General features: G+C 39.0%; 1 protein-coding gene across 8 annotated transcripts in view; it reads right to left on the reverse strand.

Moving 5' to 3' along the window:
- Window positions 1-20,678, reverse strand: part of ZMIZ1 (zinc finger MIZ-type containing 1) — a 344,499-nt gene that overhangs the window by 123,536 nt on the left and 200,285 nt on the right. For all 8 annotated transcript variants that reach the window (XM_061380030.1, XM_061380041.1, XM_061380032.1 and 5 more), the window contains 2 exons: window positions 15,108-15,221; window positions 3,778-3,883 (listed from right to left, as the gene is read on the reverse strand). In XM_061380030.1, coding sequence (XP_061236014.1) covers window positions 3,778-3,883; window positions 15,108-15,221 — 220 coding nt within the window. The remainder of the gene's footprint in view (window positions 1-3,777; window positions 3,884-15,107; window positions 15,222-20,678) is intronic.

A 20,678-nucleotide genomic window follows, 5' to 3' on the forward strand; every position in this document is an offset into this window, starting at 1 on the left:
CCCATTCACTCACATACTAAGAGCAACTGAGGCTGCTGGAGTTTGAAAGCAAATGAGCAGGCAGCTAACCTGCTGGGCCATTCCCTATAGGTGTCACGGCAAAGGAATTTGCCATGGAAGGTCTGGGGAGCAGCTGTCATGAAAGAGACACGTATATATTTTTAAAGGTTTTGTCATTTGTTTTCAGGGTGGCAAACACGGTATTTGACCTCCTGCTCAGGCAAGCAGCCCAGATGAGGAGGCATGGGAAGGAAGAATAAAAGCAGGCACAGAAGAATAAAAAGGAGGCACAGCTATTAGTTCAGGTACAAACACCAGAAAGCAGAGACAAAAGGCACAGTCATTAAGTTATCGCTACTATTTGAAAGTACACACGACAACTTTTAATATGTTTCATGCCATATGGGTGTCCTCGCAAGGCATTCTCAACACAATTTGTATTAGCTAATTATTAACTATCTCAATGACCGAGGAAGAAGAAACAAGAAAGCATGACAAACACCACATGGTCTTGGTTGGAAATGCTGCAGAGCTCACAGCTCTTGGTCCGTTCCCCTGCCTTCGTTCTGGCTGAGGCTGTGCCACCTGAGAAGGTTGCTGTCCCACCTGGCTCCAGCCTCTCATCTCCCTGCTTCCTCATAGTATCCTGACCTGCCATCTGTAGCTCCTGTAATCACTCCTCAACCTCTTCAGCTCATCAGGGAGCTACCACCAAACTGGTTTAAACCAGCTGGGATGAAACAGTGTGGGGCCAACTGCATGAGCCAGAGGTGTGGATTTCCCATAGAGCTGAGCCAGTGCAGCAGCTGGCTGCTCTGCCCTCCAGCCTCAGCCTCCAGACCTCTTCTATCAGGGTTAACAGAGACCCTAAGGCACTGCCAGGGGACACTCACCCTCCTGGGGCACTGAAGAGAGCCAGCTCAGGGAGCCAGTGAAACAGAAAACAAGCCATACCAGCAAAAGCTCTTCTGCCAGTACAGGTCCCTGAGCAAGCTCAGACTGGGAATCGCTCCGAGAACAGAGGCAGGACTACCAACTGCAGTAGTTCAGCTGCCTCTGCAAACCAATGGACCTGAGGGATGCGAGGCTGGGATGGTCCACCTGCTCCATACAGCAGAGCTGCAGAGCATGCCAGCCACCGCTGCCAGAACACTCCAGGCATCCCAGCCTGCAGGACATCCATCAACAAGCCTTGTCCTCAGCTGTAACGAGGCACTAATAGTAGATGGCCCTTGAAAGGAGGATTTGGTACAAATATTTTCCCCAATGTTCACCTACTCAAATGAATTTTAATTAGATTTTTTTTTTCTTCTTAATTTCAGAATGCCAGACTCTACAATATGGATTAAAAATGTTTCCAGAGCAATCCCTCTGGCAGCATTAAATTCATACTTGGAGAAATGAATTCAAACCATTATAGATTCCCTTTAAGCCTGAATGAAGAGAAAAATAAATGCTTATTCATTAAAAATAATGCTATTTAATATCTACATCAGGGGACTTCTATAGGAAGTGACTGGAGTGAGTGTTGAAGGTGGCTTTCAATAGATGGAGCATTAAAAAGAATAAGTCACTCAGAACAACATGCAAGCATCCTTGACAACAACTTAAGCAAATCATGAAAGGCAGCTTTCAGTGATGCTCACTGTTTACAAAAAAAAACTAAAGGACAATCTCAGCATTTGTACAAAATCTTAATAAGGGAGCAGAGCCACTGTTGATTTAGAAATCACAAAATGTTAATGTACTCAGATGTGGAAATTAACCCTTTCAAAGTCAGGAGGGTCTGAAACAACCTCATATTTAAAACCCCAGCCTGTCAGTCTTTCAAGTTGCCCATTCAATGATGTAGCTCTCGCAGATCATATGTGAATGTGACATTCTTACAGCAGGGGCTACATGTGACATTTCACAAAATAAGCTATGATGAACATTTAATACAAATAATCAGAGCATTAAAAACCACAAAATAGATAGGCATGATGAAATCCCTGCAGTAACTGGTGAAACAACTGCATATACGACAAAACTAAAGTAGCTGTAAAACCAAACATTTAAGATCATTGGAAATAAAAGAGTTGCATACGCAATTGAGAAATAGGAAACAAAGCAAAGAACTGAGAAGGTTTTTACAGTACATTGACAGAAGAACACAGCTTTCCCACTATTATATCAATTAACAATGAAAAGACTTCAATCAGTACATACTGCCAGGGTAATGAGTTGGGGAAAAAAAAAAAGAAGCATATATTCACTGAAAATAATTACTGTTAGAAATCAAAACCTGACACTGGGCTTCTCTAGGACATGATGTCTGACCAGCAGTTAAGATTATCCCCTCATCCAAGACCTAAAGGAAAAGAACTACAACATGAAAGAAAAGGTTCACCACCTTACCTTCACTAATGTACTGCTAAGAGACACACCTCAGGAAGAACTGCTAAGAGAAGGGGCATGACTATTTTTAATAGGTATATTTTCAAAGGAAATAAAATTTTAATGTCTCACTTAATGCAGTCATAGCTGGAAACCTTCATCTGACAAGCTTTAAAAAGAAGAAATCAAGTAGAGTTGTGATAGCTAACTATTGGAGAAGCTCACTAGAAGTTCAGAAAAAAAAGGGAGGCTGTTCCTTGGTCAGCTGAATGTATTGTCTTCCACACAGTTTTCCCACATGAAAATCAGACAGTTTATTCAACATTTAATAAAACTAATAATCACTTCCCATACAAAAAGTAGATCAGTAAGTCCAGTGAATATGCTTCAGTATGAAAGCCACTTTTGCACAAGAAACTCCATAGAACACTTGGGAAAAAAGGTAGCTATGAGTAAAGAAGTTTGGGGTTGATAAAAACTGAAAAGGAATATGAAAAGACTTTTTAACACCCAGTCAGTTGACTACAAATTACTGTTTTGGAAGAAAATAACCTTTTCTGATGTTCTAAAACAGGGACTGCATACCAGTTTAGTACTAAGCAGAAAAGTTATCTATGCTTAGTCTGGGACGGAACAATTATCTTCCTGTTTTCCAAGCCAGTGCACATTATGCTGACATTCATCAGCTAAGAAAAGAAGAACCAGAATTAAATGCTCCAGTTAAATCAAACATGTGAGAAGCAGAAAGACCCTGAAGTGCATTTTCTGCTTTTACTATACAGAGAAGCATTGGCAACACATCATGATCAAGTATTGCTATTTGATCAGAGCCCTGTAACAGACTATTGCTCTAAAATACGGGGGAAATGGCTACTTAATACTATACCAATTGCTTTGCTACTTAGTCCTGGCTCAAAATACTAAAGCTAATGACTAAATGTACGAGAGACCACGGTACTTCTTTGCACGGACATATGCAGTCAAGGAAGAAGTCTGGCTCTAGATATATTAGGGAGTGCGGAATGAATGTGAAAGATTTAGAGATTGACATATGACAGAAAAAATCAATGATTTACCGAGACGGAGGGGCCTGAGTGTGTTCATTCCCACCATGAAATTACTGAACATCCATGCTTCTGGAAGTAATATTTCATCTATAAGATCTAACAGTGCAACGAACAGCGCCAGTTGGGAAAATACGAATTTCCAAAGTCATGAATCCTCAGAACAACATGTCACTGAAACACTAAAAGCATTACTATAACCACCAAATACATATTTGTATTTTTTAATGTTGGTTTTGTTTTTTTAAAGACTTTAAGACAGTTGCAGGTAGCATTTACTCAGAATACGACCATCCAAGAATCAGTAATACGCCAAAAAAAAAAGGTTTTTTCCTACCAGCTGATTTTGGAGTGAATTTGTCCCTGTTGGCTGCACATACTGCCAGTAGCCTGTATCCAAGATCCAGGTCAAATCCTTGCTGAGCTGCCACTCGACTAACCACCTGCAAAGACAAAGAGAGAAAGCTTCATTAGAGGTTACTTGAGCTCTCTGCATAGTTGCATTAACCTGTTCATCAGCACTAATGTTAAGCAACTAAATCTGCTGTGATAGCCACAATACGAGCATGGTATGAAGCACTGCTCTCCAGTAGCTTCCAGTGCAAACACAACAAACCAACACAGGAGTCCTCTGGTGATCTGCTTATTTGACCACTTGCCAGAAGAAAAGCCTGGTAGTTCCACAAAAGATGGAGACACAAAGCTTTTCCCGAAGAAATAATGCAACAGAAATGTATGCAAAGATTATATAGAATGCATTTTACGGTACTTGAAACTTCAGGACGAGAAGTCCCGAAGTCTCTAATCCCTGTGTCACAAGCAGTTCCTGGCCCTGTTCTCAAGAGCAGTGCCCAGGTCTTTTAGATTAAAATGCCCTCCTCCACACTGATGGGCAGTGTTCTTTCGCTCTGTGATCAGTGTCACAGTTGCTGCATTTTAACAATACTGTACTTGGGAGCACAGTTAGTACAGTTTTAGAATAAATAGGCCTGTGCAAGAAGTATTTGCCAAACACATTAAATAGGGAAAGCAGTTTTGTTGGTTTGTTTTTGTTTTTGACTGATCTAGAAGGACAAGCAGAACTAGGCAAATCAAAGACTGGGGTTAAGGACGTAAAGCAGTCAACTGTTTCTCCAGGCCAGCGAGTCAGCTACATGCCAGGAATGTATTCTTGTGAAAATCTGCATAATTTAAACACAATACTGTGGTCATTCTAGCAAACTATGCTGAAGTTATAAACAGCAGAACTTTTATATTGCCTTCTAGTGACACAGGATGACTTCAGACTCAAGAGGCATGGATAAAGTGTCATTCTTAACCTTGCCATTACTGCTTTGCATTGAAACAATGGTCAAGGAACTCCACAAGAAGCAGAACACCATCTCCTTGTATAAAGCAGAAGGAGGTCCTTATCCTAAATAACTTAGAATACAAGAAAATATAATTTTCCCACACCTATCTCCATCTGAAAGCTTCTTTCTGAAGTAATGACCCTGAAATTATCTGTGCCAAGACTGGGTCCCCACAAAAAGCAACAGTACAGATCAGAGGGAAGAACCAATATACATGATAACCTACTAACAGTAAATAAATGTACTATCCTGCCCTATCTACTCAACAGTATTAGATGAATCTTATTATTCTGAACTTTGCCCATTATCCACTTTTCCTAATTAACAATTAAGAACCAAATTTCTTTCTCAGGAAAGAATTAGTATGGGTAAGGTTCATGGATAGGTTTCTGCTTTTTCTGTTGTTCCTATTAATTTAGAAACTACAAATTCACATGACTTCATCAGGTGGGAGTGTCCCCTGCTGATTTTTTTTTTTTTTTTGTTTTAGCCATTCCAATCTGAAAAACTGTGTGGGAAGAGCTTCAGGGAAATGAGATTTTGGGATACTCAGTACAGTAACACACAACCCCAGAACACATATACTGTTTTATCTTCTGTTTCTCTTTACAATTGCAAGTTTCAGATAGGAAAGAAAAAATGATTTGTAAGAAAGAATGCAATTATTTTTGGTAAGGCAAAAAACTTCCACCTTGGTAGATGAGCCTTTAATCCTGTTCCCCTTTCCTACTTCCAGTGTCACCACAGTTCATCCACTGACAGGTAGATGTCAGGGTAGGATCAGTAGGAATTAGACAGAAAGCTCCTCTAAAAAGCCTGCTTCTTGTTAAAGGCTCCAGAGGACAATGCCTCATTAGTATGTAAACATTATTTAAACTCCTTTAGGTATCATCTACTGTACCATCACAGAGGAACACAGTCCAGAGTGCTATTAAAGTGAAATAAAGGAGAAAGGGCCCTCCCATTTTCTGTTTTGAAAAAGCACATTATCATTTAACTCTATTTTGAAACTGGACATGAATTAAGGCAGACACATCTGCTCAGCGGTGAGCACATGGCAATTTAAGAAATGCATTGTCTTCCTATATGCTTGGTTCATTTTAAAACACAAATCTACAGACAGTGGGATCCTGCTGAGCAGAGGCCAAATCACTACCCTCAACGGACATCTTGTTAATTACAGAAAACTTCTACAAGGTAACTCAGGAAATACAGAGAATCATAAACCTCTGAGCCCATGAAAGCCACCCTGTGATTGCAGATTGTTAACTGAATTGATTGCAAAGTCTGGGTCAGTCCGAGTCCTAACCTGTTACACTATCACTTGCCATCAGTTTCCTTTTCTCAGTTTCTTCTGCCACAGAAGCACTGCTCTGTAACTCACCGTGGCCAAATGCAGAGCTTGCAGATGCCACGGTACACAGCCCCAGCAATGACTGCATCCCAATGGCCACAGCATCATCCAGCTGAAGTCCACCTTGAAGCGGCTGAAGCTGTACTTTATCAAGCACTGCAAGCAGAAGACTAAGCACAAGAAGGAGGAATCTGAACTTGCAAATCTACAGAATTGAACCAGTCAAATCATTACTTACTGCTCAAGTTTTTAATGAAAAATGTGTGGGGAAACAAAGTACAAACTCATTTTAGCTAAAAAAGAAGGCTCTGTAAAACAAACTGGTCGAACTGTGCTCAAAAGGGGTTTCTCTGGACTCTTCTCCCCCCAGTCCTTGTCTTTCATACAACACTCCTCAGCAACTGCCTTGGTCAACATGAACAGTGTGGTTCGTATTTTATATCCAATTTCTCTACAGGCTTACTTGCATTAGCTGTATTTAGATTTTAAAGTTTTTCTTTCAGTTGTTACAGCTAAAGACTTACTTTTATTTCAAAATGAAAGTCAAACAGAACAGATCTATATCCTTCAAAGATCTCGTTTCAGGTTGTCTACAACTGAAGTCAGACACTGGGCACTTGATACTTAGAAGGCTTTCCTCCTGTGAACCTGTACGCAAGGGACCTCCTGGCCTTTAAAATAAACACTGAGATTTCTCAGAAACAAGATGACAGATGCATTACAGGACTATGACCCAGAAAACACAAAGAACTAACTTCACGACATTTGGTAAGTTTAATATATTCAAGTCAGCAGACCCTGCTGAAATTTACCTTAGAGTGCCTCAAAGGAACTAGCCTGGACAAACCTTGTAACTTCTAATGATTACCTTCAAGAATTCATTCAAGACAGAGACCTTGGAGGCACATTGAATCTCTGGTTTTAAGACGGTAAAAAGGTGAATCTCAGAAATCACAAGTACCCAAACAGACAACAAAACAAATTACTAAACAAATATTAGGTGCATAACATGGAATATAATTACAAATCCATCAGCACAGTGCAGTTTTCTTTCTCAACATTAACTGGCCTTATAAGTGTAAGGAACACAGTGGACGTAACATATCTTAAATGTAATATGCCTTTCGACATTACCCTACGTGACACTGTTATAACAGAGGAACGTAGCCCAGATGACAGTAGTATAAATTTTACTCAGATTATTAATTCCTCTGTCAAATCATAACTTGTCCTGGATACAGGTCATTTGTATGTATTCAGTCCTGACTTGGACAATGAAACAGAGTAAAATGCAAAACTTCTCAATGATAACAGGCAGAGAAGTCTGCAAACACTTCAGAGTTTAAAATAATCTTTATAAACTGGAAAAATATTCAAAAAACAAGGCCAAAGACACATATCAAATACTATAGATAGGAAAGAAGAAAAAATTCATATGCCAAATAGAAAATTAGGAATAAATAGCAGAATTAATCTGCTCAGTGTACAACTACGGATAAGCTTGGGGCAAAAAAGAGTAGACTCCATGCTGCTTTAGGTCCATCCCAATCCAAATCTCAGTGATTTTAGACACTTAACTGCTGACTGGAGCAACCCAGCTCAGTCTGAACTCTGTCTGATGAACTATTCTAAGTTTGATACATCCTGTGATTTCAATCTTACTCCGGTGACAGGCCTGATCAGATAGGATCGAGTCAACAATTTCAATTATCCATTCCATGTTATAGCTAAGTGATATGATGCCACTTGCAAGCATACTCAGGCTTTCTGCAACTGGTAATTCAAGTTGAGCACATCAGTCAAAATTCCGAAAACATGCAGGTGACACCCTGTGTCAAACCATTACTTTGTTCTGCAATACTGCAAGCATGCATCTTAGTTGACCTAAGCATACAGGCCACAAAATTCCATTGTAAAGTAGTGTATTTAAAAAGGTAACAGACAAGAGTTGACAGTGATACCACAATCATAAATTGTTGAGACAATTGAGATCATCCTCCTTTATCATGGTTGAGAGAGGTGCTTGGCCAGGCCAAGATTCAACACTTACTATTTCTCTGTGTTAGTTTACAGTAACAGTTGAGACAAACCTTACAAAAGCTAGCCTATTTCCTACACATGCTTGTAACACCTAGCTTTTATTTCAAATTAGAAAGGGTGCTGACAGCTATTTCAAGCTATGCCTTTAAAGGAACATATACCAGATTTATAAACAAACATTATTGTAACATTAACCACTAATAAGAAACTCTGATCATCCCAAGCCTTTGAAATCTTTAATCTGTATAATATTGCATTCATAACACAGACATTGCATTCACTGCCTGTGACACAGCCCTGCGGAGTTCCAGATGTCTGAACACTCAGGGTCATTGACAGTGAGGAAAAAATGATGACGGTGAGGTTTTAATAACATGAAAAGCAGAGAAATTCAGCTACCAACTTCTTGTCTCTTTGCTGAACTTAACTGCAACACTTTTCTTTTTTTCTTCTTTCATGAGGCAAAGGAGCTACACCATTGCAAGCTCCGCTCTCTGCCCTTCGTCATCACACCATGAAGTATTGGAACAATGTACCTCTTAACCTAACAGGCCTGTTAATCAAGAGAGCTATATGACTGCTTATTACAAAACTCCCTTCCCATTATGTTGCACTTTCAATGAATCTCTTAACTAGCAGCAGTCAAGAGCACCCCCCCCTGCTGGCATCAGAATGAATTTTACCAATTCAATTTGCTGGCTGCTCAAAACTAAAAATGCCAGCTGATTGCTAGTTCAGACAGCTCCATGTTCAGCCACTTGTGCATACTTGAAATTATCTGAATGCAGTTTGAAGACTACAGCAGAAATTTTGTAATTAGAATTCTGCAATGTAGATGGTAATTTTTCCCCCTCAGTAACGCACAAAGATCAGATAAACAGGAAGCAAATTGAGGAATTTTGCAACATGAACGGTGATCTGCCTCAAACAGGAGAAAAAAAAAGAGGGTGGGCGGAGAGTGAGGAAGAAATCTTTGTGATCTAAGCCCTCGTCTGATGAGACTCTTAACACTCCTGTTGAAGGGCTGCCTCAACAATACAGACAATCAAAATGGGTGAGTAAAGTTGTACATCATTAACTAGCTTCTTGCCTTTGATGCTTGAAAACAGGCATTAAGTAGATTCTGCAAAGGTAAGGGACTCTGTGTTCAAACTAGGGCTTTCTTAAAATGTATTTCTGACCAGATAAGGTCCTGATCGGTGCATAAGGATCATATTTTCAAGTGAAAATAAACCAGTATCCTTGCCAGCTACTACTTTTCTTGGCACTTCCTGCAACAGTGAAGTAAATCATGCAGAATAAGGACATCTTCTTTACATCCTTCTCCTCTCTTCTGCATGCCTCTAACAACCATAAACATGAGACGGTCACCCTGTAAACCCTCTCTATCAGAAATTTTCTCTCAGAGGGAAAGATGCAGGGAATTTGCTTTAATTAAGCCAGCTGATCACTGGGTCATTGCAACACTGTTGCCACCTGAGTCCTGGCTGACTTTGAGCAATTATATGGATGAAACATACACCTATCATAAAAAGAAAGTGACAAAGGAATTCCAAAAGCTTTTTAATTTGGACAGCAAAACATCTCAAACATTTTAAAGTTGCAAAATAACTAATGCAAAATAATCCACCTTGACTAACAAAATTAAGTTCAAAAAAGGGCTTTAGGACACCATGAGGTCAGATGACAGTAATAGTGAGTTACTTGGTATGAGCTGCTCTGAAGCAGAGTGTTCTCTGCCTTCTGGCTGTACTCTGATGGTACAGCACATACACAGCCCTTGAGTGCTGTCATGCACTGCAAACACACAAAGTTGTGTGTGTTTAACAAATAAATAGAAAAGATGATGGAAAGAGAATTTCTTCCATATCAACCTTTTGCTCTGGAAGTCTTGGATACAAAGACTAAATGGAACATTTCTAGGCTTCTAATAGCTGCATCCTGCCATTTTTTGGGTATAGATATGATGAACAAACTCTTCTATCTGTAATTATTCGCATTCAGGTGCTAACCTTATTTGAAATCTGTGTTTTTGAATGTCACATGTTGATTTTTGGTTACACACTTTTCTGCATTAAACAGAATGAGCCCAGTCAGGCGTGAAGTCAATGTAACTGCAGCTACCTTGTGAACACATTTGCATTAGCTCGACTTTGTTCGTTTTGCTGTCTGAGGCATCACCCCGTTGTGAAAACATGGCATTATTCAAAGATACCATTCTTGTGGGTTTAGATACTTATATATATGTATTTTTAATCAATTACATTTTTCGTTACACATCAGATGAGGTGTCTAATGAAATACATTTCTGTATCATGAAAGTAGGAGCAGCATTCTCCCCACCCCCCTTAAAATGACCTAAAAAATCTCAACAGTCTCAATCCCAGGATTTTCCAAAGAGAAATGCAATTCAAAAGATTATTGTACCATGTACCAGTATGACTAAAACATGAACCTATAGCAGACACTTCCATCAGTTTACCACACATGCTTGTTATTTCAGCAACTCTCACTCAGCAGTACAGAGATCTACTAAAAGCTACATGCAGCATAAAAAATTTACATTAAATCCATAATCTTCAGATAGAGTACAATTAGGACTGCAGTAGTGGTGTTGTTAATTTAAAGAGAAACATTTCTTAAACAAACATGGGTGAGTTTTCCCACATCTGATGACTGAAGTAGACCCAATATTTGGAGAGGAAATATAGAACATTAAGATAGTGGGGACAAAGGCATTTTTCACAACTGTTTCAGCATACCTTTTTGTGGACAAACTCTGGTAGGAAGTGCCATCCTTTGGATAGGAAGAGAGACGCAGGTCATAACCACAATGATCAGGGACTCTATTTTTCACTAGAGAAGCCGTGTTACATTCAGTGCTTTGGCCAAGGGCCAGCTCAGGTCACTACACCCTGCTTACCTAAATTCCTCCTATTGTCCAAACAAGTTGTGGTGCTGGAGTTTGGTTTCTTAGATGAAGCGTCTAGGTACAGTTACAGAGTAACTGCACACAGCTCTGCTTCTCTCACCCTTCTATTTCTTTATCAGACACACTGAAGAACAATGAACTTTGGACCCTGTAACACTGAAGTGCAGCAAGAGAACAAACCGGTGCCTTTACGGTCTTTTGCTGAAGACAAGTCTGCAAATCTGTCCATTTTGCTCTCAGCTGTTCTCTCGTTTCCATTTTTGCTACAGTGCCAACTCAAAAGATAGCCAACGCCCTCAGTAAGATCATGTACATGTTAAACTGCCTGGCAAGAGTAGTCCTATGGGAATAGATTAGAGTGGGCCTGAGAAAAGGCAATATAGAGTGAGACCACCTTGTCCAACCAAACTGGGGTTATTTTTTCAACTGCTCTTTCTTTCTAAAGGCAGTAAGGTAATGCCATACACATTATGCTTTCAGAGAATAATATTTTTATATTTATTAAGAATATTAGCTTTACCATAATAGATTATCATCCCAAAGTGCTTTATAAACTGTGAATGCTAGAATCAGAAACTGTTCTAACCATAATAAAAACACAGCTACATCTGGTTTGTGGAAAGCAGAGGTTATTTTAATCAGCTCCCCCATAACACTATGTAAGAAGTAATGTTACATACCACAGAACACCGTATCTGTTGCAATTTCAATAATTTACAGAACCAACGATTTAAGTTATAATTCCGTTTCTGGCCTACAGACAATTGCATTTGATTTGAAACTAGCTACTGCTGAAAAAACACCTAGCTTTCCTCAGCAAGTTAGAAGAGAGTTTATGGTCTCTGAGAAAGATGCTAATTTGTTTGCATGAGTTCCATCAAAGCTGTTTAAAGGAACCTTTCTGCAGCCTGTAGCTTGCAAGGAAAAAAACAGATTTAAATCCTACCCCTCCCTCCTTGACTTTATTTATCTGTTGAAATGTATTTTCTTCTATAAACTTATATCACCCACTCGCTTCGGTGATTTTCTGTAATGGGTAAGCACAAAAATGTAAGCTCTAGAATTAATGTCTGCCAGAATTGTTTGAATGTAACGGTGATGCACACATTTTTGCCAGAAAGGGCACAGCTTCTGGGGCTTAGTTCATGAAGAAATGTTTTCTTTCAACAGCACAAGCCACAGGTTTACCCATGTACCCTAAATCTTTTCTCATCAACTGTCTGCACTGCACAGAAATAATTCCTGTTTCATTCATATGCCTTGGCAGCATTAAGTCTAAGTACTTCTGTACACTACAGAGGAGGAGCCTTATAAGCAAGCAAGCATTTTTAGTATTTGTAGAATTTCAGGATTAAATGAACTTGCCTTTAGGAAGCCACACAGCTCAGATGTTGCAATGGTGGTAGAAGCTACTTGTTTTAAAAAGCAAATCCAAAAATATGGAAATTTTAAGGGAATTTGGTTTTGAAGGTCATTTTAAAGGCTGTCAAAATAAAACAATAATCCTATTTTAGTGGTTGAACAGACTTTCATACTGATTTTTCTTTTAGCATAATCCTCACACAGAGGAACATTTGATAAACTTTGTCAGTATTAAGAAAAATTGGCTCCTCATAGTACAGAACATGCAGCTAAGCAAGCTAGTATTAAATTTACTCATGATATTCCAATATTTCAGCTGCCTTTCATATATTTACAACTTTCTGAGTTATTTCCCTGAAACAGACTGAAGTACTATCATGTTTGTTAAAGGCAGCACAATCTGCAGTCCTAAACTGCAGAAACTGCTCTCCCATAATAAACTCAGGCAAGGGAGATTTCATGCCACCCTTTTCAGATTTTAGGAAGAAGTATGAAGCAAAGCAATACACACTGTTCAAAGACACATTTTCCTGTAAGAGGACAACAGACCTCAATATCCACCTTTGCTAGATTTTGAGGAAGAAAATGTTTAGAAAGAAGTTCTATATGAGCAGGCTCAGACAGAAAAACTTTTGTAAGGAGACCTTGCCCTGCTGTACTGCTACATATAAGATACAAGAAGTATCAACCTCTTGGGGTACCATCGTGTAGGTAAGCCTGTTCAATAAGAAGCAGGAAGAGGGGTGTACACAGTGAGAAATTAAAGAATACCTCTTTAGAAGGATTTTAAAGTTAGGAACAAGAAACACATATTCATTGCAGTTTACATATTCTGCAAACCCCGTGTATTTGTCTAACACAAGACAACTGGTTAAATTCCTGTGTTTTTATCTTCTAAGAAATAAAATAAGATTACAGTGTGTAATAAAGATGCCACTGCCAGTCAGTCCTACACTGCAGGCAGTGCTCTCTCATAATGAGCTCAGGAAAGGGGGATTCCATGCCACCCTTTTCAGATTTCAGGAAGAAGTATGAAACAAAGCAATACATACTGTTCAAATCTTAACAGTACTTAGATACTAAGGATTTTTTTCTCTCTTTCCTGTGAATAGGTAGTATTTTCATTTCAAGAAGCTTTGATAACCAGGTATGGTGTGTTTTATGTCACTATTTTTCATGGAACATTTCCTTCTTGCTTTCCCTATGCTCTGTAAAGACAGTGAATCACTAGCAGCCAGACCTTGTTTTGACCCCGCACTTGGGCAGGGCCGCAGATCTGCTTATGTAAAAAGAAAAGATTTAAACAGCAAAGAAGTCGCAGGTCAGATTTGCAATGTTCTAGCAGAGATCCGCAGAGAAATACTGTGCATAGGCTGCCTCAATATACTTGAGCCAAATGTCTTCTTTCCCAAGCGCTAACCTGAAATTGGCAGCAAATTTTTTAAAAAGTATAAATAAAATGTATTTATGGGTCACATAGATCCTATGAACTTTTTCTCATGATTGAGGGTATACAGAACTTTTGCTTCAAATAGAATCGTTAAATAGCTTATGTTTAGACTCCACTAACATTTCTAACTTTCATTTTCTTTTCTGATTGGAAGGACGATATGCATCTCCTTAGATCACTGGATTCATTCTAACTTTTTGACGTAGAAATCTGAGGGGTGCTATACACTTGAGCGCATTAAGATGGAGCCATTCCTTAACATTTGGATTTCTGGCAAATAAATGTGTCTTAGTGTCTGTTTTACACACATCAGCTACATAGTGCATGAAAATAATCCATATGCTTTTGCCCACCCAACAAATACAACAATGAACTCTTTGTTAATGATTATGGGATTTGTTTCCTTTGTGACCATTTATTTACAACAACTTGTTCTGCAAGCCACAGTGAACCTTTTGAACACTCCAGTCAGAACTTATTTCTTCTAAAGGCTTGACTCCATGTAACTATTTTGGACTGGATCCTGCTACCAGGTGAATGAGAAATAAAACTTCCAAACCAAGAATTTCTGTTGTGTATGCACTAAAATATATTTTCAATGCATTATAATGAAGACACTTTAGGAACAACAGTGGTCTTAATAAAGAATGAATGGAAAGAAAAACACTGAAGTCAATAAAACTGTTGGAATTAGTATGTCAGGATTAAATCTGCAGTCAATATATGCAACAAAGTAAGCCAAACAGGCATGTCAGAAATACTGGTCCACTGAAAGCATAGCATACTTAGAACAGAAGGCAAACAGTCCTTCAGTCCTACCAAAAATGAGCAAAGGAGAATAAATGCCTGAAAAGCCTGTTAACTCCATCAGAATTGAAAACCATGAAAACAAGTATTGTATGTGCATATCACATAACCTAGCCTGTGCACTTGCATGTAATCTGACTATAAATCTTCTCCCCTCTTGTGATTTAACTTCTTAACTTACTGCATTTTGCCTCCTGTGAACTAACAGTCAAATAAACAGATTTTAGGATCTGGCTTTGTGTGCTTAATGTAAAATGCCAAAAAACCCCCACAAAATGTAGATTCTAAATATCAGTTTCCCATGGCCATGACAGACCACATAGGGTATAAACTAGGATAGGAATCATCACCACAGAGGTAGCAGACGTACCGTCAAACAACCCATCAGGCTCTGTTCAAACGGTCTCTGGAAGGCTCTGGGGTCTCCACACCAGTCCAGCAGCTCTGTTGCTGCATTATGGAAGTTTGCAGGATTCTGTAAGTGCTGAAAAGGGAAGACAAAGCAACACAGTAAATAACACACACATGGGCTGACACAGCCTTTTCTGTATCACATTAATGCAAAGTTTGAAAACTAGGAATAACAAATAATTTGGAAGCAAGACTTTAAATTGTACCATGAACACAGAAAATCCTACTTCATTCTTATTAATACTTACGCAGAGTTTAAAATTTTCTGATATGATCTCATTAGTTAGGGACAAGCTGTAGCTGAAAGACCAAAGCTCCCCTCAATTCCTTCCTCCTCCACCTGCGAATCATAATAGATTCTACACAGAAATGAAAACCACCTGAGCCCAATTGGAGGGAAATTTCAGTCTCATGTTTAGAGTCTTTGCCCTGGGTTTATGCCTCACTGTCGGGACATGCCGGCACATCCCTGCCTTCCAACAATCAAGATTTTAATCTCTGCCTGCCTGCCAGGAGTCAAACACTGCAGCAACAGAGCAAAGCACACTCACTATACTGATCCTTTCTAGGAGTTTTAGTTTCTGTGTCATCATGAGCCATTTGGGTGATCAGCTTTGGGACGATGAAAAACAGAGGATTACTTCTTGACTGAAGCATGGTGGGATACTGCCATGACTGAAAATGTTTTCACATGCACAGAAAGCATGTAGAAAGTTCAGAGTGGAAACCTATCTCTCCTGAAGAGGCTGACACAATTCTGAGAGAAAAATCTGGTTTTGTTTTGAGACTTGAATGAGCAATGCAATTTTTTAACTACTACATTAATCTCTGCCTCTGTACTAAACAACCTGTAATACTGTTTTTAAGAAGAGGCATTTAGTAAACTTACCTGTTACTATTATTCACACTGTCACTCCTCACTGTGCTACGTTGCCAAAGTATTCCAACATTTTGGCAGGAGCAGAGGGAGGGCACAAAAAAGAACAAATTCATTTTACATGAATAATAGTAAAATGAAAAATACTAAATTCTCCAGTTCTGGTGATGCTAGACATTTAAATGAAAACTCCAGAAACAAGCAGCAGAGAGTGTATTCAGGAATTGCTGGTATCTTTTTAAAAGGAATTGCTGGTATCTTTTTAAATAGTATGGTTCTAATTCTTGGGATTGCTGAGAAAAACATGAAAATGAGATGAGCATTTTATCTGGAAGGCACAAAACCCAAAAGCAGAATTTTTTAAAGACATCATTATTTTTTAATCAGTTGCACATTTGGGGAAAAACATGACTGCTCATTTCTAAGCATCTGGATTAACAATAATGTTCACAATCTATTTTTCCCCCTTATCCCCGAGAAGCTGTATATATTAACTCTATGACAAATGAAGGAAAAGAAAAATTCCTCCCATGCCAGGTTTTGAGGAGCTCCCAGTCTGTGAGCCTTTGGATCACATTTCTGTAATTCTTATTCCATGAAGGCTCTTGGTCAGAGGCCTTGTTTTAACAAGAGATGACTGACACGTGGGGCACAGATTTTTAAAACAATGGCAGAATGTGAAAAGCAGACAGCATTGAGCAATGCAGTTTTCTTCCTCTGCTCTCCAAACATGCACTGTAGCTCATGCCACCATCCAGTCTGATAGCTTTACCTCAGCTGCATTTCAGAGCACCATTTCTTTGCCAACTGATCATCTAGCTGCTGAAGGAGGCAAACTATTGCATATACAAATTAAAGAGAAGAAACCAAGTAAATAAGTGCAAGAAGCCATATTTTAAGGCTTCTTGTAAAAAAAAAAACAACACCAAACCCAAACCATCCCATGAATGCTATTAACAGAGCCAGTGGCTTGGGTTATGAATCTTGTCAGCAAAAGGGAAAAGGATGCCTTTTAGAAGGCTTCATTTAATCCTCCAGAGAAGTGATTGCCTGACACCAAATCTCTCAGTATATACTCTTTGCACATGCCACTTTCATCTGCAGGGGAAACAGAAGTTGGCTCAAATCCCTCTACAATAGCACATGTAAGCCCTGCTACTATCAAATATACAATCTCCAGAAGGCAAGAAAGGCACATAAGCTGGTGAACAAATTGCACCATACTGAACACATACTGCACCAGGAGGACATTGGTCCCAGCTCTCTCAGTAGGGATAAAAATCCCCAAACCACAACCCCCTTCCACGCAGACACAACGTAAGGAAAAAAATCACCGAAAGCTACACAATTCTGTACCCGAAAGTCTTTAATAACTGTTCCCTTATTGTGAAATTATTTGAGATCCACTGATGAAAAGCCTTAAATAAGAGCTACATACTATTTATTTTCACCAGTGTTGCTGTTTGCCCACTACACATGACATCTTCCACTAATGCTTACAATGAAATTTTCCCATTAAGAATCAGACATTATGCTTGAATCAGAACAATATTTACAGGCTTAGCCTAACAAACAAAAAGCAGAGCAAGACCTTAGGTATATGCCTAATTTTCAGCTTAGAACTAACTAATGCCACTTTCTATTTACCATGACATCACTGAAAAGCAGTATCCCTTTCCTAGAGGTCCAACATACATTAAAATTGCACTTCTCTATGGAGAAAAGGCTCCTTCTACTTGTCCTTGTCATAGTAGGGGTAACCTCAATGACTTAACTGTTTGCTCTGTAACCCTCCATCAACTTATTTCATTGCATCACGACTGAGTACTGAGACACACTGTCAATAACCCACTTCTTAAATACAAAGGGGATGCTGAAATCCTGATTTCTTAAATGCAACTATGTAACTGAAACTAGTTTAGAAATTTACTGGGCAAGATAATCAATTCTATTAGTTCCATTATAGGCTAAAAAGCCTCTAACAAACCATGAGAAAAAATTGTCAGAATACCAATGGTTTCTGTCTCTGTGGAGTGGACTTTAGTAGTTTCTGGGATGAGAGAAAAGCTGTTCTGCAGTGACACTGTGCAAGGTCACACGCAGTTCTGTCCAGGACTTATTTTATCACAGCTTCCAGACTTTCTTAGTATTTCTAAATAAAGGTTCTTCTCCAAGTTTTCTTTTTCAGATTATGGAGGGCAAAGTTACTTTTGTGAAAAACAAGGGGAAAATCTAACAAGAACCAAAGCATGAAGGCAGGTGCAATTGCTTCCCTTTGTTACGCAAGAAGACATTCCAAATGCCTACTGTGATATTTTTATTTACTGGCAGCTTAAACACTGCACCTGGGGCAAAAAGCCCTAATGTCATTCACATCCTCACACACTGAGGTGTGCTTGGGAAGAATATTACATCTACTGTATTAATTGAACAAGAAATTAAAGAGATTTTCTTAACTATTGATCCAAGAACAGAAGTACAAAATAAAGCTTATGCCAGATTCATAAATCAGCTTTGTTGTGAAGCATTTCCCAACCATGGCTTCATGCTCTCCAACTGAAATTATTGGCAGCATTTTGACAGAAGCAAGGTGTGTGCCTGAAGAGTCTAATCTGAAACTGTGTTTCATGTAACGGGCAGGAAATCACCTCCTTAGTAGATGGTTTAGAAAAAAAAGTGGCAATGAACCAGATCTGCCTTTGACACACTTTGGTGTACATTGAAAGCTACTAGTGAAGGGCCACCTAACATCACCTTGCTTGCAAGCAGTGCTGTTTCCAACAGGTGGAGAGGATTTATATTAATAAAATCTGAAGCAGAGATGAACAAAGTCAATGAACTGACTGAATCGGCTATTTATCAGATTTCTTGAAGTATCATTGTTTTTTAGAAGGTTATTAGTGAAACATAACAATTTCTATTATCTCAAAACCTAAGAAATTTTTCAATGTAATCCCATATAACTCCAAAATCCTAATATTTCCTTAGCCTGAATGGAACAGAAATCACAGAAATACTTGATGCATGTGAACATAACATTATAGCAGGGATCACCAGGTGGTGCTTTGAAGAGACAGTCTCTCAGAGTCATCTATTTTTGGTTTTGGAGGGAATCTTGTGTTCTTTGTAGCACTTCAATTAACAGTCTGGTGTAGGGGGATGGAGAAAAAAAAAGCAAAGAACTTTGCTCTTCACTACATTCAACAAGAGTGAACTGTACCAGGAAAGCCCCTTTCTGAGGACTCTGGCTGACATTTGGGCTGGATTCCAGGAAGACATCTACCCGCTACTCATCACCACCTTCAGCTTAAACATTTTATTCACATAAAGAACAGACCATCTTTGTAAATTACTGTGTCCCTGTGTAGCCTGCTCTAGGTGGCCCTGCCTTTGGCAGGGGGTTTGGGCCAGACGATCTCCAGAGGTCCCTTCCAACCTAACAATTCTGTGACATATGGGCAGAGGATGCAGGTACATTAGGACCTAAGTTCATCAGCTTTCACATCAACTGGCTGTGGGCCTGTTCTATGGTTTGCTGCTGCATAGTCTCCCAGGGTAGGAAATAACATTCAAACGGGGAGTTACACATAACATCTGATATGTGGCTATTTCTGGTGCAAACATTTCAAAATACGGCCACTTCCTGAAATTGTTACTCCCTTCCCATTAGACAGTGATCAAAATGTCTTGCTGCACAATAAAACTCTACAATTGGCCCAAAAGAATAAGCTTCATATGAACACAGGCCCCTATAAGTAAAATAGGCATATGTAATAAAGATCTTATTTTTTAAAAGGATACTGAAGCATAATTGAGTAGTTTCAGTCTACACACCCACACTGAAGTGGGTGTAAACCATTTCCTGCAACCAAAGACTCAATCTGATTTTAGAGACACAAATCAATTATCCACATTGAATATGGCAAGGACAACATCCTTATCTCCTCTAAATATAGGAGACTGCAACCCAGATGTACACTCGTGTATCTTAGAACAGTCTAGAAAGTAATGGCAGAGTAGCAGTCAAAATTAAGAGCAATTACAAAGGGTTAATATTATCTCATAGATATATCAAGAAACGCTAACCTGACAATAATGGTGTGGAAAGTGAATCATTTAAACATGGAATCCGTATGTTCCAGTTTGTTGCTATAGAAAACAAATGTAGAATTTCAATTTACAAATGACATATCTCTGGTGGAGGATTTTTTCTCTTTTTTTCTGCTGAACACATCAGACTGAAGGCACAGACCTAATTTGCCACAACTTAACCTATTCAAAATGAGATGTCATGTAAATAAGTTTTTGAGCAGCAAACTGCTTAACTATGCTAAACAAGTTATTGCATTTATTTACGTGATGTCGCACCAAATTATGAAGGCTGACTCAAGTTGTCTGTTTATTTTGCTGAGTTATGTCTGCTCTGTGTCTCACTCCTTGATTTAATGGAGCTGCTGAAGATAATATAACTTATCACACAGACACTGTGCCATGTTGCTAGATTCTAGGTTAATTAACAGTAGCCTACAGTCACTGAATTTCTCACATGGTTAGGCACTTGGACCCTGTCTACTGTCTAGCTTCACTAATCAACGAGTCTGGGAATTTTACATTAGTGACAGAACACACTAGCAACACAGGGAGCTTTTGACC

This window comes from Neopsephotus bourkii, unplaced genomic scaffold (assembly GCF_033783945.1).
Source record: "Neopsephotus bourkii isolate Nb327-2 ecotype Australia unplaced genomic scaffold, CSIRO-AGI_Nbou_v1 NB_1783, whole genome shotgun sequence".
NCBI classification, from domain to species: domain Eukaryota; kingdom Metazoa; phylum Chordata; class Aves; order Psittaciformes; family Psittacidae; genus Neopsephotus; species Neopsephotus bourkii.